General features: G+C 39.3%; 1 protein-coding gene across 5 annotated transcripts in view; it reads right to left on the reverse strand.

Annotated features, from left to right (window-relative positions):
* CNIH3 (cornichon family AMPA receptor auxiliary protein 3) overlaps positions 1-23044 on the reverse strand; it is a 56985-nt gene extending 33941 nt beyond the window's left edge. For 4 of the 5 annotated variants that reach the window (XR_010388636.1, XR_010388634.1, XR_010388635.1 and 1 more), the window contains exon 1: positions 22674-23044. Coding sequence is in view for 2 of the 5 variants with exons in the window: in XM_064509960.1 (XP_064366030.1) it covers positions 22674-22754 (81 nt within the window). In the remaining 3 variants the exon portion in view is untranslated. The remainder of the gene's footprint in view (positions 1-22673) is intronic. The other variant, XM_026094690.2, reaches the window with a different exon arrangement.
* Positions 23045-25569: the final 2525 nt, after the last annotated feature.

A 25569-nucleotide genomic window follows, 5' to 3' on the forward strand; every position in this document is an offset into this window, starting at 1 on the left:
TTGGGATCTTGGGCATCTCCCTTCAATTCTCTTTGCCTCATAGCATTGATACTTACAGATGTAGCTTTAAGATAGAAAATTGGTTAGGAGCTTTGAGTGACAACTCTTTTTAAAGATGTATAATGGAAACAACTTTTTTTTTCTATTGTAAACGCAGAGATGAGCTGAAATTTCTTTGAAATAACAAATCAGAGTGAATTTGCCGTGCAAATTCCTTTTGGTAGTCAGTAACAGCAACAAGCAGTTTGACATGACGATGATATGAAATGACAGCCAATATAAGAATAAGCTCACGCTGCAAAGCAAGACTGGCTTGAGACAACAACGCCGGGAAACAGTATACTGGAACCGTGAGATGGAACCTTTTCCACAAGAAGTCCAGGAAAGCCTTTAAAGATTCATTGAATGCAGAGGCAGCATGATAACCCTGAAGCATGTTCGGAAGAAGAGGAACCTAGTCACTCTGAAAGACAGAGCCATTAAAGCAGGGCTCTATCGAGCTGGTCTTAACTAATGCCGCTAAGAGAAGCCTTGGAGAAATCCTAAGTGGCAATTTGGAACAGAAATTAGTTTCAGATATACTAGATTTTGACATTTTTTGCATTTTTTTTTAACCAGCATTCCCAATTCTGTAGTCAAAAACTGCATTCTTTATTTGTTAGCATACAATTCATTTTGTTATGCTTACATAATATCTAAATTGATTGAAATTAATCTGACACTTTTAAGCACGTTGCTCTAATGGAATCAATGAATCTAAATACAATGATCTCACAGATGCACCTTTTGGGACGCCTACAAATGAAGACAGTTTTAAGGTACCAGTAAAAACACTGAGGTCTGGTATCAAGCCGACAGGACTGGAGGAAAGTTTCTTCAGCAACAGACTCAGTGTTTCTCTGGGAGGAGGCAGACAGAAATAAACCCTTCCCAATTCTTAATATTTTAAGTTATATAATAGATTTTCTTAAATTCCCAGGAATGGAAATCCAGTGATCACATGAAGATATCTGCTCTTATTTATGATAAAGCATATTTCTATTTCTCAGTACAATGAAAAGCTTAACATGTAACAACAGGCAGGCTCACAACTAGAAGGAATACAAGGAAACTCCAAAAGGTGTTTTTCTCTCTCTCTCTTTTTTTTTTTTTAATCTCGCTATTTTGGGTATACTGATTCTAAAATTTTGGATGAAAAACGATGGAAACAAAGCTCTAGCTCCCTAAGATTGGAGGTTGCTCACAATACAATATAACTGCACACTTACATAGTGTATTACTGAAAACAAGACTGCATTGTGCTGCAGAATGGTTTATATAATTCATTAGGAAATGTCTTCAATTATCATTAACGTTGTATAGCAGCTTAATGCTTTGGGGCATTGCATGGCTGGAGTTGCCATTTTCTCCCATAAAAGCCAAGTAACTGACTACTTGTCACCACTAAAGATTGCACCGTGCTTTCACAGGAGGTGCGGCGCTCTGGCCATACTCCAAAGAAACCATCTTTTGCCTGTTTACATTTCAGCTGGATGCCGTACAGCCGTCCACTTCCCATACACGGGCTGATCAGAGTTTCTGAATGCTTTGATTTGGGCATGTTCAAGGTACTTTCCACCTCACAAATGGTCACACTTAGGATCTTCATAGAGTAGTTCCTTTGGAGACAGACAGTGCAATAGACACCAGTCAGAGCACTTCAGCATATAAAATGCTATCATTTAGCCTTTGTGTACAGCATGTTTTGTAAACCATTCAATACTTTTCATCTACCTAACCTAATTCGATCTAGCGTGGCAATTAAGACTACATATATGTAGACATCAGTGACCCTATCTCATCCAAGGCCATGCAATAAAAAGACCATTCAAAAGAAAAATGACTAGCCTCTAGTCACAAAGCTAAATAGACAGCTAAAGGCACAGCATTTTGGCAATGTATGCCACTGGTCTTACATGGAGGAGAAATCTATTTGTATTAGCGAATATTAATGTCCTACACAGCTTGCTAGAAAAAGAATAAAGACCATTTGATGCTTTTTTCAGAAACCTTGATAAAATAAACAAGTTACCTATTTAGAAATCTAAATCAAATAAGAAGAGCATTGTGTTTCGCAACAAAGTTTATTGTTATTGCAAAAAAGGGGCCAGGGATTGAATGGGCAACAGAGAACCACCTATCTTTTGACTTGGAGAATATTCCCTATGATTCAATGTTGCAGAACGTTGCAGGGAGCTTGTTCTACCACTGCCCAAGCTACATCTTTTCTGTTACAGAAATAAAGTGTAATTGTGGGTGCTAGCCATCTAATAAACCTAAAGGTTTATAAAAATACTGGTTGCATGCTTTGGTGATTCATACCATCTGCAAATCTCATAACTCCACATGTAAGTCAGAAAAGAGTTTGCCCCTATTTAAACACTTATACTGAACAGATGAGACTGTGATGACATCATGTGTTTCAGGAAAGCAACAATTGCAAGGATATTTATAAAATGTGTTTTCATCACCCCCACTCTCTATGCACATCTCTCCAGACAATAACAGCTTTGAATAATGAAGCATTCATGTATGATTGAACCTGAATTTCGTTTTCTTTCTATGCTTATAGACACATCTAACTGAAAATTTCACCTCTCAATTGCAGGAATGAATCACGATCTCTCAATTTTAGAGAAGATGTATGTTTTTTTTTAATCACTGAGCCTTTACAGAAGCTCTTACAGAGTTCTTAAAGAAATATATTCTATTTGAGAATGTGAAGTTTTGGAGTAGTGGTGTGAATCCAGTGACAGTGAAGAAACTGGCTATTACTACTTATTGGTATCTCAGGAAAGTTAAGCTAAAACAGAACTTGATTACAACCACACTAAGCACAGAACAGAATAGCGACATTTAATATATGCTTCCTTAGCATGACCATGCCAATGTACTACAACCCTATCTTGAAGAAATTATCTTTATGGCTCATTTAAACAGACTTTGTCTACCCCTCATCTTGGGTGTCATCCTGAAGCTGCCTACCAAAATAAATAAATAGACAGACAGACAAACTCATTTGCCATACAGGTAACAAAGTGCAGCTCCAAGCTGGGGCACACAGGACAACATATGTCTGCTCCTACACACAGCTTCATGCACTTTCCCACCCACACAGGCAGTGCATAGGCTGTCTGCAAGTCAGCACACAGACAGAAGGTGGACAGGTAGGTGATTACTGCACTTACACTGATGTCATGCCTGCCCATCAACTGCAGTATAGACATATTTATACTGTTTTCCCTGAACTGCCAAACTGCCTGGCAAACAGTGTTGAATGTTTATCATGCATGAACTAGTTTGACACAAGCTGAGTGAGTTACTCTGTTGGATTTTGTTGACCAGAGGTGGCAACAGACAAAAGGTGTGGAAGGTGGTCAATCCAGTAGGACTGCAAAGGGACTTGAAGTAGGCAATAAGTAGCTGAGTTCACAGGACAAAGGATGGGGAGCCCATAGAGAAATGCAGAGAGGGGTGACATGGACAAAATGACAGACTAAGAGAACAATTTTTGCCACCTGATTCTCATGATGATGTGAAATTAAGCTGGACAAGAACTTTAGCTATGTGGCTAGTGAACTTTTGTTCAAGATGGTTGTTCCTCTCCCTTCTTTCTCCCGTTTTAGCTGATTTGGTTCAGCAAGGAGAGCCCTTCCCCCTCTGTAAGAGCTCCTCTGAGTCTATAGCTCAACTGTGATCTCCTAAGAGGACACTCATTCCAGCTTAAGTGGCTGTTGCTTGTAATACTCATATACTCTTGTAATACTCTATCAGTCATAAGAGGTGTTAACTGTACAATAATTTTATAAGTTCTGATGTAGCTCAGCTTTTCAGAGACTATACATGACACACCAAGTAATGCAGGTGCAAGATTTAAACTGCTTTTTAAGAACTGTCATCCCCACTAGGAACACTTTTTCTTAACTTTAGCACTCATAGTATCATGCATGGCTGACACTAGGTTTAAACCCACTTGACAATCTTCTTTTAAAGAAAACAAAGTACTGACATTAGTCTAGGAGAAAAATGTGAACAAAATCACCAGGAAAAAAGTCTGCCTGTGATACTCTGGAGGGCAATTTGGCTTACTTTGGTTCATAAGTGTAGAGAAAGGATGGAACAGTGGCTGTGCTACAACAGAAAATAAATTTTTACTTGCCAGTGCTCGAGTGTATGGTTCATTATTTGTTTTTAGTAGATGCTACTAAACATCTGATGGGCTGGGGCTTTTAAGGCCCAAAAATCAAGAGCTGGCTGCTCAGAGGAAACAATGTTCAGCTCCCATTTCATACTGTATTCTAATAATTCAGTGTCTTACTACAACTTCTTGATTGCCACTGGGCTGCACAGCACAGTTTTCACAGCCTCTGAAGGCAGAAGGGACAGAACTCAACTCCTGATGCAAAAAACAGTCTGCTGTTGTGCTATCACTTACCTGAAGCCACTCAAGAAAGGGCATCAAATAAAAATATGAAGATGCAGTGATGGGGAAATATCCAGAAGGGTGTGTATATAGATAAAAAGGGTGCACATGCACCTTTATAAACATCCTATAACATCCTATATTACTTAAATAGAAAATTAACTTCAGGGAAAGGATGAAGGCTCACAGTTAAGAATACACACAAATCTTTTAGACTTTCCTATCAGCTCCCTAGAGATGCATCTGATTCACGGACTACGTGCAACACTTTGTAATGGAGTGGTTATTAGCTAACTCACTGTATAAAACACTTGAAGCTGTGTAGACATCCAGCAAAATAGTAGTTCCCAGACTCCATTCTCAATTCACCTTCTGTCTCCAGGAGATGGGACAAAGTAGGCTGTTACTGCTCAGGTTACTTCAGGAAAAATGAAATACGCTAACAACAGAGGCTGACACTGCACCACGTCATCTCATGTGCTGACAAGAGGCTGAAAAATAACATTTGTTCCGAGTCTTGGCTTTAATTTTCGTACCCTTCAAACAAATCACCAGATCAGTACAGCTCTCTGCTTTTCACTTCTTAAAGAAGGAGTTTTTCTACTCTGACTTCATACCTGCTTAGTAAGATGAGCATTTATAGTGGCATTTACAGTAGCATTTATAGTACATACATTCATGTTCTTATCACTAACTGTCTGTACCCAGGATTGAATCCAAACTTGACAAAGTTTAGAAAGGTTTTCAGCCGTGCCTCAGAATTGCTTCCTGCTCAGGTTCACAAGTCCACTGAAAGAACACAAAACTATTCATAAAAGTTACAATCATAATTATAGTAAATTCAGTATTTCAGCAAGTTGGATACTGAGAAGTATTGGCTTTAAAATACTGGAGTTGTGCAGTACTCCAGGTTTACAAAGCTGTTCGTGCATACCCCCACTCCCAATGTCTATCTTCTTTGGGTGTAAAAAGATCTAGAACAAAGTAATGGTTCTTCACAAAACAAACTGTTTCAACTTACTGGGGACTCAAAATGGGTCATAGCACAGCTTTACTAATATGTACTCTCCCAGGGGTGGTAGTGGGGAATACTGCTACTGTATAACCCTAACTATCAATACTTTGTAAACAGTTTAGAGAAAGAAATGAAGATCGACAACCCCAAGTGCAGGACTGGAGGATTTAGGTCACCAGAAAGTAGAACTATTAAGCTGCAGTTTGACCAAGACATGGAAGTCAAAGGACATAAAACCTTTCAAGGAAAATTTTAGGTCTATTTTAGTGTGCTATTTCATACAGAAAGAATATCTACTAATGATCCTGCACACTAGCGTTTCCTTAACTAACACAAGCAATCAGATCCTCATTTTTAGTAAGGAAAACATTAGGTATATTTGCTTGAGATGTCAAAATAATATATTTTCTCTAAATCAGAAGAGCAAATATTTCTAATGTTATCTACAAACTGGAAATTCTGAAAGCATTTCCAGATTTAAGACAAAAAGCAAAATCTCTCCAACAGTATATTTTTGCTTTGGAATTTATTTTGGATTTAGAAGACAAAATAAAAATGTGTTATCAGATTATATTATATTCAATATTCTATTTATTTTAAAGAAAACCCACACTGCTTGGTAGAGATTGAAGCATGCATCTTACTTTCTAGATCGAAGTACCTCGTTTGTGCTATACTGAAAAAGTGACAGTAAATGCCATCTATTTATTGTCACTTAATTGTCATAACAAAACCCAGGAAAAAGGACTGGAGGGGACATCCTGGGCTGTCAAGTTCAGTCCCCTACTTCTGTAGATGCTGTATCACACAATCCCTGGGGTAAATATACCAGGCTCATTTCAAAAACAGGAAGGCAGCATACAGTTTGCCCTTTCACTGTTCCCTTCGGAAAGCCATTTTTGAATCTGCTGTGAAGACTGGGGACCTTCTCCTAACTTTTGAGTTTATTCAGAGATAATAAAAGCTACATATATCAATGCCAAGACTGCTTCATTACAAAAGCTACTCATTAAATGGAAAAAAAGTTTTATTTTGTGGGAATGTGCATCAAAACTGGCATGCATCCAAAACAATTTGTTTTCAATTCAGCATAATACTCCTTCCCAGCTCATGCTAATTGACACTCATACAAACCCACACATACACACAAATCTTGTGCATTAAAGCCTGCGTACAAGGATAAGAATTAATAACAAAGCCAGAAGATGCTGGCACTAAATCGCTACTTCACTTTTTTTCTTAAATGGATGGATTAACTCTTGGGTTTCTGGGGCTTTTTATCCTGACACCTGCCAATAAAAATGAAATATAATGATCCTTTTTTGAAAAAGTCAAAACCTTTTTCTCATCAAGTTTCTGTAAGAGCCTTGACACTAAATTACATACATCAAATTATCCCAACAATATTAACCCCTCACTTGATAAGAGTACGGATAAGAGGGAAGGTCCTAACTAACAAGGAAAAGGGGCGATAACTAATGTGGCAGCACAATAATGAGTGCTCCAGAAGTAAATAAGGTTGAAATAAGGTTCATATGTTGGGCTTCATATGGATATCCAGCAGTCTCAGCTCTCTGTGGGTGAGGGGACACCCCATGCTCTCGTGGCCAGCTTTAGCAGTGCCCCACTCCAAAAAGGACTTGCCTGTCTGCTGCTGAACCCTGAGAAAAGAAGTGGCTCTGGCAGGGAAACCCAGCAGGAATTTCCTCTGAAGACTGCTCAGAAGGCAGGGGAATCAACCATGTGAGTCAAGCTGTGGCCAAAGAGATAAGAAAAGCTGCTTGCACACTACCAACATGACTGCATCTTAACGCTTCAGTTTGATTAGGAACTGCTTGAGCTGAGAGGCCTGACACAGTTCTTCTCTCTATCCTTGCATCAAAGCCACTTTGCAGGAATTTACATATGGCAGGTGTAAGAATTATCTTAATAGTAAGTATAACTTTAAAATTAGTAACAGAATTAAATACATCATCTAGAAATCACAAACAACTTTGTATTTACAGATAACACCATTGTTATTTATGGGCTTCAATATCCTTTATTTGAAAGAATACACTAAAACCTGACTCTTTAGAGAGCAGTTCAGATTCAGGAGAACAGCGTCAGGAAGCATTTATTTACAGTATTTGTGCAGGTTTGTACATCAGATAAGGAACCTACTAATGGAGGTTAATAAATATTGCCTGTCTGGTTCACATCACAGAAACCTTTCAGAGTACAGCCGTCATTCCCAATGACATATACAATTGATGCGTTACCTGTGTCTTTTTGTAGCATGTGGACTACTACAAAAATATGCAAGTTCAAACATACATACCTTGAAAAAGTCCTAGATAAAAGTCAGAAAGCCAAAACAATCATTCAGTTTAAACATTACTAACGTTCTAGTTTTACACAGATATATTATGCTAATATTTGAAATATGCAACCCCAACTTGCATTTTAGTATCACAGCATCAAAGAACAAACCTTTAATCCTTGCCTATCCTTGACAACACTCCTTCCCTCACCGCTTTATCTGACTGTTTGTAAGTGCTTATCTCTAAAACCCAGCAAGTGCTCTGATATCTGTAACAGCACTTCCCCATTAGCCAGATGGGTATACCAGTCAGTGTCTCAATATTATCTCATATGACTTCGTTCCCTGCCTTTCTCCCTATGATCTCATCTACAAACCTGCCTGATATTTCAAGTTGCCATATCAAGGCACATTTGCATCTTAATTATATTCAAAGCGAGTTTTAAATCCCTCTGGAAATTGCAGTTACATGATCAATGAAGCAAGGACAGGACATAAAGCAAAATAATCTGGAGCGATCTTTGCATCATCAGGTATAATTTTAGTGGAAATCACCCCTCCTTCTGTTATTAAGAACAGCTTTTCTCTCCTCTATTAAAGAGTGACAAACAGCAGTTTCTTAGAACAATTATTCAAAATTGTATGAATTGATGGGGAGCCTGCTTCAAAAGCCAGAGAATTTCACCCATTAATTTTTACACTTATTTCTTCTTGCCAATATCCTTTTGTTAAATATCTCGTATTTTAAAAAAAGAAAGCTTCAGACTTAGTTTTCATCATATTTGCCTATGTAACTCAGTACCTTCCCAAAGCCGTGTATTCAGAATACTGGATTTGATATCTTAACGCCACAGCCAAGCAGAGTTTGGCGAGGGAAGTGAGATCAAAGATATTCCTTTCTTCACTTCCCTCTCTCCAGTGTATTTACTTTTCTGAATATTATAGTTAAATAAATGAATTCACTACACATTAATAAAATGAAACAACAATAACTAATAATGTCTTGCAGTTATAAATCTTCCTTCAAGGCCGTGAAACCCTTCACAAACACAAGGAAAGTATCATTTCCATCTTATATACAAGAGGAATAACGAAGCTCATAAGTTAAATGATTTACAGAATCAATGGCAGGAGGAAAAAAGAGTCTCCAGATTTCTGCACCATACAAAATGCTAGGGGAAACAAAGAATACTGACAGTGGACTAATAGCATATGAGAAGTGAAATTATGCATTTCTAGATGACTGTGGTACTGTTGTTTGTCTCTGTAGAGCAGAGCATTGCTTTAAGCAGTGCCTTTTTGGATTAAGACTGCAAACGGTTTTAAATCACTCAAGGGTAGAAAATTGTTCTATTTGTCAGATTTCACATTAATAATTGTATGGCATTTCCTTGCTCCACTTAACTTGAATTTCATATGCTGCCACTATTAAACGGCTCTCCACACAGAAATCCAAACATATTGCTAATGCAAACAGACAAAGCTGTTGTTGGCTCCATCCACAGATGCACAGATGTAAACCTGAGCACGTAGTTTTCATCTTTTTACTGAAATTCTGTTGTTTTTAACAGGGTATTGCATTTAGGTGAACATGATTTAAACTTTCTAGGCTCTGATTAGAAGCTTAAACTATGCTGACAGTCATGAAAATCTTGCTGTAATTTCTCAACTGTCTGTGAATAGACAGAAACTTACCTTGAAGAACACAACCACACTGTACAGAGCTTTCAGTACTTTGAACGGAAAGTTACAATCTCAGTGTGTTACTGGTTATTATTACTGCAACACTGCAGACAATTTGAAAAAGCAATCAGATTTCTAAAAGCAAAGAATTTGCTTGTTGTTACTAGTTTTGACAAAACCACTGAGACCTACAGCACTGCAAAATTCTCTTGAGAGCACAATGTTCCCATTAGGATGGTCTGACAAGCATCTATTGACAGATTTCTACAACTGTTATGAAAGGGGCTTTTTAAAATCATTTCATCCAACTGCAAAGGAAAAACAGTTTTAATGGATGACAACAGGATTCTGGACAGAGATTCCACCTTCTTACCACAGTCAGTGAAATATGTTCCTGCTATCCTGAAACTGAAAGATGTCAATCCTCTCCTGCACAAGGGAGGGGGGGAAAAAAGCCACATATTCCCCAAATACAGAGTTCAGAGATTACCTGTGCTTGTACCACAGCTTTTTATCCACTCACTGTCTTTCAGTCTAGACCGGCTGAAATCCAGCCAGGAAAAATCAGCTGTGCACAGATAAACTGCAGTTCATTAAGAGCAGGAAAACAAGCAAGCAAGCTGAAGAGAAGCGATGATGCTAATATAGCTGTACAGAGCCTGTTTCTAAATAGGCTAATAGGTTTACTTCCTGCAGCTAGAACACATTTCAAAACAGACTTCAAGTGGAGGAGGAATTTTTAAGGTAAGTCCAGACTGTCAGACACTTTTTTTCCCCCTGAAGGATTTCATCATTTTGTTGTGATAATTCTTTTTTTTTTTAAAAAAAAAACCTTTGCATTACTGCAATCAGTACAGGGAAACAGTTCAGAAAGAAGCAGTACTCTGTGAATCAAACATACCCCTGCAGAAACTCAACTTTTTTGAAGGGACACAAACAGCTATTAACTATATTATGAGAAAAAGAAAAAAAGTCTTCAATTAGCAAGTAACAAACAAAATTGATGAATACACCAAGCTTTTCTGAACAGAAAAAAGCATTGGATCTCCATGTACATTCAACTACACTCAGTGTGGCAGAATCACCTCTTCTGCCTCAGCTGACTTAAAATCATGTCTTCCATCTCTCAAGACAACCTGAATCATCAGGCTACTTGGCTTTTTTGGAACAGAGATAACACTGTACATTCCACTGCTCATATGGTGCTACACTGTATCAATAGCCATTTCATCGAAGGGATTAGGGAGGCAAGAGACCTACTCTTACTTTTCTATTTAAGAATTGTATACAATGTGAGACCACTCCACCTAGCAGGACACCTGTCCCAGGATACTCTACAGACTAGTTGTAAAGCCAAGGTCAGGGTCTGAATCAAATACAGCAGCTCTGAACTTGGCACTCCCAAGTGGTTGCACACATGCTCTTGTCCTTCTGTCAGTAAAAACTTACACAGCAGGGAATCCTATCTCAGATCCTATTAGGACTTCAGAATGTTTCCCCCTCAGTATCCCCCAATAGCCCAGAAGTCAGGGCACCTTTGTAGGCTACAAGAAATACAGACTGAATCTCTGCAGTGAAGGGAACTGAATATAGATTTCCCACACTCTAAAGTGACTCCTCAGGCTTTGGACGCAAGCATGCCACCAATATCCTGCCTTACATACGTTCTCCTCCTATGTGCAATGGAATATTTCATGGGGATTCTTCCCAAAACAAAAAGGGTTTTCCATTTAGGTAACAAAATCAAAAACTTTTAAACATTTTAGTGTCTAACCTCTTCCTTCAAGGCAGTCCTGACTATCTGTGGCAGTATGGATTCCCAGTCATGGCCACACATTTAGGAGTCTAGCAAAGGGCATCCTGTTTCATTTCATACCGACTCTTCCAGCCAGCTTTTCTCCTCCTGTCCTGGAAAGGCTACAAACGAGACCAGATCTGCAGATAAATTTAACATGCAGATGTACAAAGTTAGGCCTGGACTTCATCTCTAGTTATGATCTCCCTAATGGGCCAAAAGGAAACTATGGAAGTTTGGATTCAAGCTTTGCAGCCAAGATGTTGACAGGGTGATGATAATTTATGGCCCTAATCCATACAATGGCTAGTGCAGACCAAATCAGTCTGCAGACCTCTCAGTACACAAGCAAGGTCAGAAGAATACAAAATTCTTTTGTATACAAACCAAGAAGAGACTGGAGAACTCTGCTTTTAACAACAGAAAGAGCCTTACTTCACTCGTTTCTGTCTTTATTAAAATCCATACCAAACCAAAAGAATGCAATGAGGAATGAAACAACTAGGACGTATTGCTCGTTATCTCCATACCACAGATTTACTACCAGAGATTTTCACATCTTTTACTTGTACAGGCCAAATTTTGCACTACCCAGCTTTTTCCATACCAAACTGGGGACTGGCTAGACTTGAGCTGGTGAAAGGCCTAATACAGAAGACTGGCCAGATAGGGAAGGTAAGAGGAAGGGTGGTAGCCTGGTCACATTGGGCTGATAGCAGGTTAATTCTGGCTGGAGACCATATAATTGGTCAACTGTAGATATGAAAGGAAGCATTCTTCTGCATTCCCTGTTTTTCTCAAAATTACAAATCATTTGTAATTTATCCCTTCCTACATGCAATGTGATCCTGTTCAGTGTCCCCACTTCCCTTCTTCTTTTCATCAAACCTTCAGTACAGGAGATATGGGAGAAAAAAAAATACACAGAAACACTAAAGCCACAAAGCTCCATCTTCGTAAATTATTCTCAAAAGGAATGGAAGCACTTTTTCTATCAGTTAACAGTACAAAGGTTATAATATCAAAGCTCGAAATAAACAGGATGCTCTGCAGAATAATTTCAGGGAGAGGATAGTAAACTTATAGGAAATTCCACCAGAATAGATAAACTGGAAAAAAAATATTTGCTGAAAAGATAGAGGAGGTAAGAGAGTGAGATAAAAAGATTCTTTCAGTATCAGTAAGATAAGAGTCATCGATGAGAGACTGACCAATCAGCTAGTGCTGTCTCTAAGCAAATTTCCAATGTGACCACCATACCACAACTTTATTCCTTAGCTTTCAAAGTTTTCCACACATTGTTACAAATGAGTTATTCTGGCAGTTTGAATTTCTGTTGCATGCACTCTTTTTCCATACAATTACGTCCTCAAAAGTATCAATATACGCTGGAAAAACTGAAGCATGGGAAAAGTAGCACCGTTACCCACCCCATTCCTTATGTTGAGCTTCCTTCTTGCAGTTCCTCACAGGTTTCACATTGCTGCTCTCTCTCTTTTCCCCTCTCTCGTGTTCACCATTCCTACCAGCAGTGATTTACACATCTTCACCAAAATCCAGGAAATACATAAGTGCATCTAGGTTCTGTCATTCATAAATCTGTCCAAGCATGCCCCATGCTACCCTATACCCATACACAGAAGACTCCTTACACAGGCTCCTCCAAAGGTGTCCACTATCTGAATTCAACCATACCTTCTGGATTCAGGCAGCCTTCTCTTCCCAAGTAACTATACCCAGGACAAGAATTCTCTCTTCTCAGTCTTCCCTCATTTTAGTCCCTTACTCATACCTATACTTTCTCCCTCACATTCGCTTTCTTTCTTTCAAACCTTTCCCCCCAGAATCCTTCTTTCTTTAGTCTCCACTGCCCCTGGGCCCACACCGTTTCACCTCCCCTTGCCCACTCAACAGTGAGGTCCCTCCAGTGCTGTAACAGGGTGCCAGGAAGAAGACAGAAACACTGCTAGACCCATGCCTCCTGCCAACAGCACAGCAGGAGGCCAAGGTACCAGCAAGGGGCAGGCAAGAAAACAGGAATTGTTCTAATGCAGATGGCATCAGGCAGGGATGAGCACATACAAGATCCTCCCATGTCTTCTTCCCAAAAAAGAGGCCAGGCAGAACTTGGAGGGAATGACCAAGGGCAGGGTGAATGATGATACCAGCAACACAGCTGTATTTGCAGAGATAAGACAAGGTGAAGGAATACAGCAGCCAGGAAAAATGATAAATGTTGAGAGTGAGATGACTAAACACTGACCCAAAAGGCATCCCCTCATCTTATATGTTCACCTCTGTTCTCATGAAACTTAGTTAAATTAACTACAGGAGCATGATCAAGGGTAAGGACAAATTTCAACATAGCTCCAAAAAGACCTGCCCCTTAAGTGATCATCAAATGCATTCTATAAAGGATCTGCTGCTAGTGCTTATGTAATACAGACGGTAAGCCAGCTTTGAAGCACATGCAGTCAAACTCGTCTGAGTGGAGCCTTCATTATTCTTACTTAGGAGTACCCATTCTGTGAATGTACAAGGCAGTTTATACTTAAGTGTTGTACAATATTATTGAAAGGGAAGGAGTATTACATATTGCGATATTAACTGAACCATCTAGCCAGAACTCTTAATGGGATAAAATAATAATGCAACAGAAGACTGACTGAACAATCAAACACTTAAAACAGTGAATCACAACATGAAGATGGTTGGCATTTAAATGCATTCAAAAAAAAATAATCAAATGTCATTCTATGCAAAAAATGGTGCTGATATCAACAATGCTTGGTACTTGCATAGCATCTGTTATCAGAGAATTGCAAAGGACTCTAACCTACTAATTCTCACCATTTTACTGTAAATCTCTCAATACATTCAGTTTTTTAAGCTCCATCTCCACCAGTGAGGTGTTTAGCTTAGACTTTCAGCCATATTTAAAAAAAAGAAGGTTCTAACTCTGACAGCTAGAATATGACATAATCTCCAAAAGCATACAAATACAAAAGGACATAAAACCAACCCAAATGTATTTCTGTTTTAATTTCATCATCTATTGCACTGATGAGGAGCTCTGAGCAGTGTTTTATGAGACTACTCAAAGAATGAGCTATTTCTTTGTCTCCATTATGTTCTATTTATTCACATTATCACGGAGGTAGCTGCAAGTTCAGCACTCCTGCTGTGTCTAGCAGACCAAAGCTACTTCCATTGTAGCAATTTTTGTGATTTTTCAGTGCCTTCTAATATAGCTTTTCACAAAAATATTCCTAAAATATATCTTTGCTTTGTACAGGAATTTTTTTTCAATGGGAAGTGAAGAAAAATATACAGACATTTGTGCTGCTTCCACAAGGTGCATTGATGGTCCTTTGGGTTTTCCTGGGCACAGTGAAACACTGAGCAAGAGGGAGATACAGTGTCTCAGGAAAAAATTTCAGTAGCTAAACTGGATAGACACAGGCAGGATGCTACGAGGTATGTGAAAAAACTGGCTGTACCACCAAGGCTCAAAGGATAGCGGTTAATGGTTTTTAAGTCTGACTTCTGCCCAGTTAGGAGTGGAGTTCCTCAGGGATCAACACTGGAGCAAGCCTTGTCTGATATCTTCCTTGGTGATTTGGGAGGTGTGGCAGAATGCACCTTCAGCAAGTTTGCAAATAACCCCAAATTGAGGAGACCAGCTGATATGCTGGAGAACATGGATGCCATTCAGACTGGCCCTGACAAGCTGAAGAAATGGGTCAGTGGGAAGCCCGTGATGATCAACAGAGACAAATGCGACGTCCTGCACCTGGAACAGAATATCTTCACACCGCACCACAGGCTGGGAGCCAAGTGCTTTGGGAGCAGCCTAGCAGAAAAGGACCTGGCTGTCCTAGTGGACAGTAGTTCAACGCATGAGTTTTGCTGCAACCTTGTGGCAAAAAAAAAGTAACCACATATGGGGCTGCATTACCAATACACCCAACAGGTATGTGGCCTCTGTGCAGCACCAGTGAGGTCACCTCTGGAATCCAGTGTCCAGCTGTGGGTCCTCCAGTACAAGAGAGATACCAGCAACCTAACTCAAGTCCAGGGCAAGCTGCTAAAATGGTTGGGGGCTGGAGGACATGGCGTACAAGGAGAGGCTGAAGTAGGTTTGGCTACAAAGAGGTCTAATTGCTGCCTTCAATTTCTTGGAGGGGATTACAGAGAAGGCAGAGCAAGGCTTCTCTGAGAGGTGCACAGCAAGAGGACAACAGTCACAGGTTGTACCAGGGGAAATTCCAACCGCATATAAGAAAACAAATGTTCAGAGAGAACCCTGCTTTGAAGAAGAAATGGGACTAGACAATTTCCTAGGTCCCTGCCAACCTAAATCATTCTATGAACTTTGTATTAACTTTCTTTTAACAGGAACTGGACATTTTTGAAGGAGTAATTATTACACCCAAGGAATACAGGAGCCATCCTGTTGGTAAAACTGCATCTTGCTCTCTGCATAGCATCATGGTCAGGAAATTAAGTTTTTTTATGGGAATTTCAAACTGTAAAACATCAGAACAAGTTAATCTAGTAAATCAGACAGTACTTGAAATTCTGCCTTTACCTCATCAACTGACTCTGTCCTGTGACTTTTAGCCAATATCATTTTGCAGAGCAGAAATAATAATAATGCTTACCTGTTTCACATGGAAAAGATACTTTGTTTCCACAAGAAGTGGAAATGTTTTCAAAACCACCAACCTCAAAGAGTTAAATCCCCTCATTATCCCCCAGATTATGACTTAAGTGAGACCTAGTTTGATTGCCTGGCAAAAAGTCAACTCTAGCTGTCAGCAGCAACACTGATTACAAATGAGCTGCATGCAAGAGCCACTGAGGAAGAGAACCAGGTCAAAAAGATGTCCTAGTATCTGTAAGGAAAAGATTTTAATTCTACTGAGCTTCCTACTCTTCCTCTTTCTGAAAACTATTTTGATAAAAGGGTATTTTTGTCTTTAGGGAAAAAATAATAATAATCAAAACCAGAGGTCTGAGGGTTGAATTAAATGTTTTAAGGGTGATTTAACATTGTCTTTTGAGTGGCTGAAGAAACAAACATATAACAAGTGCTATAAACTCATGCCTGAAACTCCATCTGAGAGTTGTGCTAACAGTCCAATAAAACATGAAAGCTGTATCGCCTTGCTTATTAACAACCATCGCAGTTAAAAAAGCCTAGAAATACATGATTTACCAATTTAGAGATAAAATCTCTGTAGCAATCAGATTTTTCAGCTAATCTAAAGATAAAGGAAAATATGGTATATGTGACATTCAAATGATGTTGAAACAGTTCTCCACACATTTTTGTAGGAGACACGAGGCTGCACAGATGTACATATGCAGTGGAGTCACTGTGATTCATGAAGCATCTGGAGTTACAACCAGTGACAACTCCTCACAATTTAAAACCTTTCTCCAAATAAATCTCACCGTGACAGTTCAAGAATATACACAGACCCAATTAAATGTTTTCAGTTTTTAAGTCTGTAGTAGAGCCCAAATACTTTCAGGATTTTTTTAATTATTGTTTAAGCATGACATGGTAAATAAACTGAAATACATTTATTTACCAGTATACAAAATATATTTTGTCCCTTAGTCTATGCTGCCTGGCCTGATACGTTGTCTGTCAGCATTAATGTGGCAAACTTCTGAAAGAAGAGTTATAAAGGAACTGTCGAGCTATGTTATAGTCAGACCAATCTGGTTGTGCTCTGTCTTTAAAAAAAGTGGAAATATCAGACTCATTCTTTAAGCTGTCATGACTGTGAAACCTTCAGGGACAATGTGCTCAGCCACTGAGACAGAGAGAAAAATATCTTCAAGAAATAGGTATAACACATTCAGTAACAGTCTTTGTGCTCCTGCTCGTCAAACCTTAATCTGATCTTATCTTTAATCATATAATTACCCAATAGTCTCAGAAAACTGAATTAATAGTTCACTAAAGGACAGAATTGAACTTAAATAACTGAAAGAAAATTCAAGCTCAATCGCAAGTCTATAAGGAAATTACTTTCATTTCAAAGCAGGCTCTAATGCATTGTAAAGAGGTTAAATTGAGATGACTGGCAGCCTTTACTCAAGGGAGGCACAGGCTCAAGTAAGCTCTCAAATCTCTTCACTCAGTTTTAGATAGGACAGCCAGTTATCCTCTAAGCCAAAGCCACAGAAACAGTGAGACATTTATATACAGAGAACCCTGATACACTAGTAGATCATACATGAATTTGCTATCAAACCAAGCTGTAAATGATTCCCTCCTGTACTTTCCATTTATGTTTAAAATTAAGCCTAACTTATCAAAAATTAGGCTAGGAATTTTAGAAGGAAGCTTAAGTGCATCAGATGCTGAACGCTCACCAAATTCCATGTATATAAGTTTCAGATAACTTTTGAATTTTTTACCTAAATTACTACAAATTGAGTACTAATAAGATACATTCCACATCAGCTGGACAATACAGCGACAAATAACAAAAGTGGCATATGTCTTATATGTACACAGCACCTTCTGTTGGAAGGTAAAGGCATTTTAGAGATACATGTTAAATAAAATGACATGCAGCACTTGGAGTTCAATTCTACTATCCACTCTTAATAAATGAAAAAGCAATGCATAGAAAATTGAAGGGGCCTGCTAAACATAATACACAAAGCCAATAGCAAAAATAGCATAGAATATAGATTCCCAAGGCTTCAGCCCCTGGTGTTCTCAAAGAAAGGACACTCCTTACTTAAACTTAAAACTAAGAGGCCAATTTTAGTCTACATTACTGTATTCAATCATTGCCTCCCACTATATTTAACTTGCGAACTTGTAACTGTAAAGTCTGAGCAAAGTCATATGGAGGGAGTTAATCAGGTTTGATACTATCCTCACATTCAAAGAAAACCCAGCATAGAACATACAAAATTTTCACGCTCTGATGTTTTATTCTTCTTATGCTGCATTCCAGTACTTGTCACTGATCTGAGTGGCTGCTACTCTTGCCATGCAAGACAGCTGTTCCACATTCATTTGAATTCACAATTACAACAAAATACCCCAAATGCTTACCTGATTTGGTACAAATTCTTGTGCAAGCACTATTAAATTTTCCACTGGTATGATACTTCTAATATTTTCTGGCAATACTTTAGTACTACTGGTTATTAAGCATTAACATACATTAACAGCTGTGATGGTATAAGTTCAAAAAGAGACAATCTACTGCATAAAGTTAATTCATTTTTTAAAACAGTAGTATTCTTACTATTTATGAATTGTTGTTACTGTGGTATTATAAAACTGAACATTTGGAAAGCTCTTAAAGATTTCCTTAAAATAACAAGTCTCAAAGCAGATAAATCCATCTCAAAATTTTCAAAAAGGCATGGCCTCTCTTACATATATATCTATATTGCCCCAAACCAATGTATTTCAAGAGAATAATAAGTTTGCAGGACTTCACACAGGCAAGTCACATTTTAAGTGATTAAAAATACACCACAATTTGGTCATCTTCGGTCAACTTCAATCCAGGCATAGCTTAACTGAAATCAACTACACCAGAAACAATGTGGTATATCAAATCTTGTTGGGAGTCCAAAAAGATTTGACATTGTTTAGTTAAATGCTAACAGAAAGCTAAATCTTAGTTCAAGATAGTCTAGGGATGGAGTAAAACTGATTTCTGCCTTTAATGAGTTGTTTATAAGGAACAAGAACAGCTGAGCAACGTGAGATGAAGTCTCTGCGACATCCAGTAAAGAAGACTGCATGCTCTGTTCTTGAGTTTATGACACAATCAGATCAGGATATAAAATTGTGAAGTTAATGAACCAAATTCTGCTATTAGTGATATCATACAACCCCACCAAAATATGGTAAGCTGTGTTAGTTCAGCTGAGAGGATGCCTTTTGACAAAATACATTTAAATGATACTTCAGCTACTAAAGCAAATAGAGAACTATCATAACTACATTTCTGCAACCGCATCTTGCAATCACACTCAATACAACTGTACTAAGATATCTCTATATAATGTATGGATTTTTCACACAATATTCACTCACTGAAGTTAGCTTAACATTTTGCTGTTGGCTAACTTCATTTGAAGACAGACTCATTTAGTTGACATATACTCAGCTAACGTGGCTTCAAATGTAGTCAAATTTACCAAACTACATACTAATGAGAATACATAAACTCAGGGAAATATTTTAGTTCTCAGATGAAAAAGTGTTACTGAATTTTGAAAGCACTAATTCATGGTGATCTGTAGAGTTTACTCTGAACACCATGAGAGTTTTTTTGAAACAGCTTATGTGATTCTATAATGGGAATGTAAGGTTTTACTAAATTCCACAGCCTGGTTAGAAGAAACCAAGTAGAAAGGTCAAGGTCACCACTCTCTACTAAATTCTCCAGTACTTCTGCACAACAGTGGCACAAAAGTATCCACTAATACATAACGCTTTCAGAATTGTGTCATTCCAAATAGAAGTAACATGGTCGTTGAACAATCTAAATGCTCAAGAGATTCCTATACCTCAGAGACCAGTATTGATATTATATAAGACACTGAGAATTAGATTTTCTAGCACTTTTCTTTCACTGAATATGTATGAGTGAAATTCCAGCAATAACACATTAAGATAAATCTTGTGCATAGCTTAAATGCTTCTGTTAGTATCATCTAATTTGTTCATTTCTTCTCATGCCAGCCAACACTAGAAACCTAAATGGGCACTTCACTCAGAGGTAGGAAAAAGTGTGTTACATGTCCCAGATATTTGAAGGTGTTTCCATATTTTCTTTACGATTCCTTTAAAAATTCTATCTAGCTTCATTCTGTCTGCCCCAATAGGGTACCAAGCATAAAGATGTTTAGAGAGCCTTCAAAGACCTAGAGGAAAGGCATCAGAAGAGTACAGTTTCCCAAAACAGAAATCCTCATTTTACACTTTTTTTGTTTTGGCTTCACATTTTTATTGTGCCTATTACATCAATATTAATGAAAATCATTATTCTTATATAAGCCATCTGACATCCTGGCAGGAATAAAATGAGATTTTACTTGAGCCATTCTTAAATCACTCCAGATAACTGCCCAAATCTCAGCCAGCTTTCGTTTGTAACAACATGATGTCCAAATGCTAGGATTTATTCTTGTCCTTTAAAACAATTTACAACATTCAGGTTCAATCTCTGAACCTCATGAGTCTTTCAAAGTGATGGGATCAGATTAATCAATCAGATTCTTAGTAACCAAAATTCTTAAAAAAAATAAATAAATAAAAATAAAAGGCACTTTAACAGGAAAACATAATTTTTGAAATCCTCTACTGCCCTTCTGAAAACCTATTTAAAATACATCTACTGCCCCTTAAAAATACACTACAGTGGAAAAAAATCAGGTCACAGGGAAGGAGTAGGAGTTGTTTCCTGGGAAAATTTTTACATGAGGTGTTTTAAATAAAAGAAACTTCTATGACTAAATACATTAGCTACATGTTAGAGTACATTTTAGAACAAATAAGAAAACCAGACTATAATAGTTCTTCCAGAGGGGATAATAAAAGTTCTTGCACTTTGTATGTATAGGGTATGCTTAAAAGTTTGTTTTGGCAGGGTGTTAAATCTGTTATTCTATGATCTTCACAAACCATGTATTTTAATAGAATTATCATCTATTTATAAGAAAAGACTGTACCAATTCTTCCTCTGTTGCAGTAGAATGGTGTTTTCAGCCACTTTTGATTTCAATACCTCAACAATTTTTCAACAGATATGAGAACCATGCACTACAAACCTATGCCTACTGACAAAAGGTTTCCTTTCTCAGGTGCCTCTTATGGACCTTTAGAAATAATAGATTGCTCTCCACGGGTTTGCAGACTGAAAGTTGAGAAATGCTTCACTAAGAATAAATTTGCAGTAACTACACTGATTTACAGAAGAATAATTTGCCACATTTGCTAGAAGTAATGTATGTCTTTAGACAATAGCATCTTTAGTCCAGGAAGAATATTACTGGTGAGACATGATAACAGACTTCAAATATGTCAAAAATCATTAAAATGATGATCGTAACTAAGGAAGTAACAGTTTAATATGTAGCAAGAGATTCAGAATAGAAAACACTTCTTCACTCTAAGCCCTTTGAGGAAGTTGTAGAAACCTCACTTTTTGGAGTCCTTAAGGTTTGGGGGGCAGGAGGGAAGAGATCATGAGTTTTTCATCTTTTTTCAGAGCAAACGAGTACATTAGTTGACTGCTAGCAACCCTTTTCAGCCTTGCAGTACTATGATATTACTATAATACTTTTGTGGTTTCATTAGTAAGAAAAGTCTTGTAATTGCATCATTAACAGTTCAAAACAACTAGATTTCTCACAACACACAAATTGTGATTTAGTTCACATTCCTATTAGGCTTACGTAAAACTAAGTGAGCAGCTTTACTACTGTCTTGCTTCAATAAAAATAAATTCTGTATCTCCCTTGCTTGTTCGTCACAGGAGTGATTTTATTTTACTCCATCAGATATTTGTCCTGTTAAAGTACTCATGATACTTCCTCTCTTTTTCAAGTTATCCTGTTCCATCCTAGATGTTTACAGTATGGAGGTATTTGTGTAGAGTACATACAGCATAAGTTATTCCAAAATACGTAACCATTTAAAAGAATTTCCAATTATGCATAAGGATAACATCACCACTGCTGAAATAAACACCTTTTAAGTTACATGCTTACACCCAGTATACAGTAGGAAGGGAACAATTTCACTTTCAAGTGAAATTCATGGATACCCGACACCCGATTCATGCATTGCTAGGACGATGAAGTTTCACATTAAGCTCCGACTTTTAAAAAGTTATTAACATAGTAATTATTGAAGGGAAAAACTACACAACTGCTTTACCACATATGTGGAGGCTTTTCCATCAAGAGGCTCTGTTTTTAGGCAACAAAAATTGTTACTCTTACCTTCAAGTTCTCACAGACCAGCACTATTAATACCACAGCCGTTAAGTACCTCTATCTCAGGGAAAGCCAAGGGCGCAGAAACTTCTCCGCGTTTACAAGCCTAGAAGAGCACTCGGGGAGCAAGCACTTCCCAGAAGCATGCAAGGGCAAGAGATACATATGTATTTTTTTAAACTGTCACAGAAGTATTTTTATCGCTCTTTGTGTTTGTAAAACCTTGTTCAGAAAAAGCGATAATACAGGATAACACAGGATCACACAGGATAAAAATCTGCCCACCTCAGGCAGAGCGTGCCAAGGGCTCAACGCACGGCACGACCCCCCCCCCCTCCAGCCGCCGCCAGCAGTCGCCTCGTGGCTCCAACGGTTTCCAACGGCCGGGGCGGGGGCGGGCGGACCCGCGGCTACTCACATGCCAGATGGCGAAGAAGATGAGGGCGGCGCAGAGCACCAGCGACAGCATGTAGCAGAAGGCGGCGAAGGTAAAGGCCATGGCGAGCAGAGCCCCCCGCCCGGCGCCCCCTCCTCCGACGCCAGCAGGACGGAGGCGACCGGGCGCCCTCACAGCGCAGGGGGAAGCGGCTCCTCCGCAGCCGGGACGGAGCAGGGCGGGCGGCGCCGCACCCCTCTCGGCCGGCTCCCCCGAGCCCAGCCCGTCCCGTGCCCGCCAGCTGCGGTGCGGCGCGGCGCGGCGCGGCGAGGGGCTCGGCACGCTGCCGGCGGCGCGGCGAAGCACTGCTTCCACCTGCTGCGCGCGGAGGAGGAGCCGGAGCAGGCGGCAGCGGCGGGAGCCGGGGTCTCCCCGCCCCGCAGCGCGCTCCAGGAGCAGAGCCGGCCTCCCGCCCCGCCCCGCGCCTCGCCCGGGCGGCCCCGGCGCCCCCGAGGGGCTGGCGGCGGGGGAGGTGGCGGGAAGGTGCGTGTGGGGGTTTGCTGCTTCGCCGGTATTTTCCGTCACGACGGCGTATTTCTGACTGACATAATATCACCGCGGTGCGAATGGAGTGAGAGGAGGCTGACGCTGAGATCGATTCGGGCCAAATCCCGGAATAAAAATGATATGCCTAAATTTTAAGTGTTTTTTTTTGGTTTTTTCGTTTTTTCGTTTTTTTAGGATCAGGTCTAAATCTAGCACGAGGGGAGCAGGAGCCCTGTGGAGAGGAGTGGTAAGAAGTGCCCCGCCACAGGGTGCAGTGGGCCTCGCTGCGGAGGGGGCACCGCTGGAGGAAGGCCAGGGTGCCGCGAGGGTGTCGCTGGGCCTGCTGTGGAGCAGGCAGCCGAGGCCCGAGGGAGAAGTCGTACGCTTACCGTTAGGCCGGGTGAGGGAAACTCAGTCTAGGAGCTAATTAAGGGTCACTGAGGAGCTCAGCAATGTGGGATCATTCTATCCTTTCCTACTAGAGGAAAAGGATATCTGCTGTTAGATAAGGACAAAAACTTCCTGAGTGCCCCAATTTGGCAAAGTTCTCTTGATGACATTCAGGTATATGGTCTATCCATATATTCGACGTACATATTTAAAATAAGGAAGGAAAGGCTTCCCCCATCTCTAACAGCATCTATTGTCTCTCCAGTGGCAACTTAGCCATTTAAGCTGCAGGGGCTGTATATCAGATATGCAATCAAAAGTTCTTCAAGAGCTTGTCTGTCTCTTGGGAGTACTTCAGCTGGCACAAAATGGCAGGTCTGTAAACCAAATCTTTGAGGAGAAAATGCCGCAGAACCACCAGAAGTCTCATTTAAAAACTGAAAACCATGGATGGAAGCTATGCTTTTGAAATACCTTTTCAGAACTTAAAAGAATTACAGTTCATAGCATTTCTTCTATCCTTTTATGGCTAGAAGGGGGATTCAGTAACAAAACTATTTAGAAATTTGCCCATGGTCACCAGCAAGGAATCAGACTTCTTTATAGTATTAGCATAATTCCATCAAAGCCAAGTTTAGCACAAGCTTTCTTTTTAAATATTTACAATATATCTTTATTTAAAATCAAGGTATAATCAAGGTATATTACTTTTAAAATAATAAGCACTTTTATCTTGAGGAAAGAGTGCTGACTTGAATCAAGTGTGAGGGCCAGTAATTAATAAACTAATCAGGAATAAATTGATGGAAGTAACCTTTTATAATTGAGATGCTCCAGAATGTACCTGTGCTCTGATGATTTAATTAAGAAGGACGGGACATTGCAAATAATAATGAGCTTTGCTCTCATACAGGGATGCAGTAAATTCTTTGACCTTTTAATTCTTTTGTATCTGAAATCCATCCTGCAGAGCACACATTTGAGAAAGTAAATGGTTTATTCATAGCCACACATTTTGAAAAGAGCTGTAAATGAACTATGGACTAAGTCTTTGCATTTTTTTGGTTTTGTCACAGTTACTCTAATACCTGGATATGTATTACCTACCTTAACACTGATGGCAGAACAGCCAATGCCTCAAGGAAAACTGAAATAAAACATTTTCTTCTGGAGCATTTGTATATTTATGTGCACACACACACACATATGTATATCTATAAAAAATCTAAATATGCTGTAGGTGTCATAAAAGACAGAAGTGGAAACGACCATTAAATCTCAGTTTAGGACTGTATTCCAAGGTAAATAGTCTCCTGTTTTTCACTGTCTCTCATCTTCATTTACATTCCAGCCATGTATCTGGGGCTCTTCAATGAACACACATGCAAAACAATTGGCTTTCTCATTTTCCAAGGAGGCAGTTCCACAGCCAAACACTTCCAAGATCACACAGTCTTTCTTGATACTGATCTCAAATATATATTGCCAATCAGCTGTATTTCTAGTCATTAATCATGGTTAGTGACTGACTAATAACAAGAGTTTCTGATACACAGCAAGAGAAAAATCGATCAAGATGTGTTCAGGGCATTTTGTCCTACCACCACCTCCTTCTTGTGTTATACCATGAGGATGTCTTAAGTATCCTGAGATATTTAAGTGGTGGCAAGTGGTGCAAAGATTTAGCCTTCTGCTCAGCACATTACTGGGATTTGTCTAGACTACACAATAATCACTGAAAATGTCTTCCTTATCTCCATCTCATTACAAACTCATTACGGCTTTCTGTGGCATGGGGACCTCGCAGCAGGGAGCCTTTCCTTTGTCATTTCTGAGCCAGATTGCTGCAAATCACAGCAGCTGAGGCAAAAGGTGAAGACAATATAGATGTGCCTGACCCTTTTCTTGCTGGTTTAAGCCTCTGTGAACACAGCAGAAACATCAGTCTGTCTGTTAGCTCCCCATCCACTTCTAAGGTCTTGGTCCTAACCTTCAAATCAGC

Source organism: Dromaius novaehollandiae, chromosome 3 (assembly GCF_036370855.1).
Source record: "Dromaius novaehollandiae isolate bDroNov1 chromosome 3, bDroNov1.hap1, whole genome shotgun sequence".
In the NCBI taxonomy this organism is placed as follows: domain Eukaryota; kingdom Metazoa; phylum Chordata; class Aves; order Casuariiformes; family Dromaiidae; genus Dromaius; species Dromaius novaehollandiae.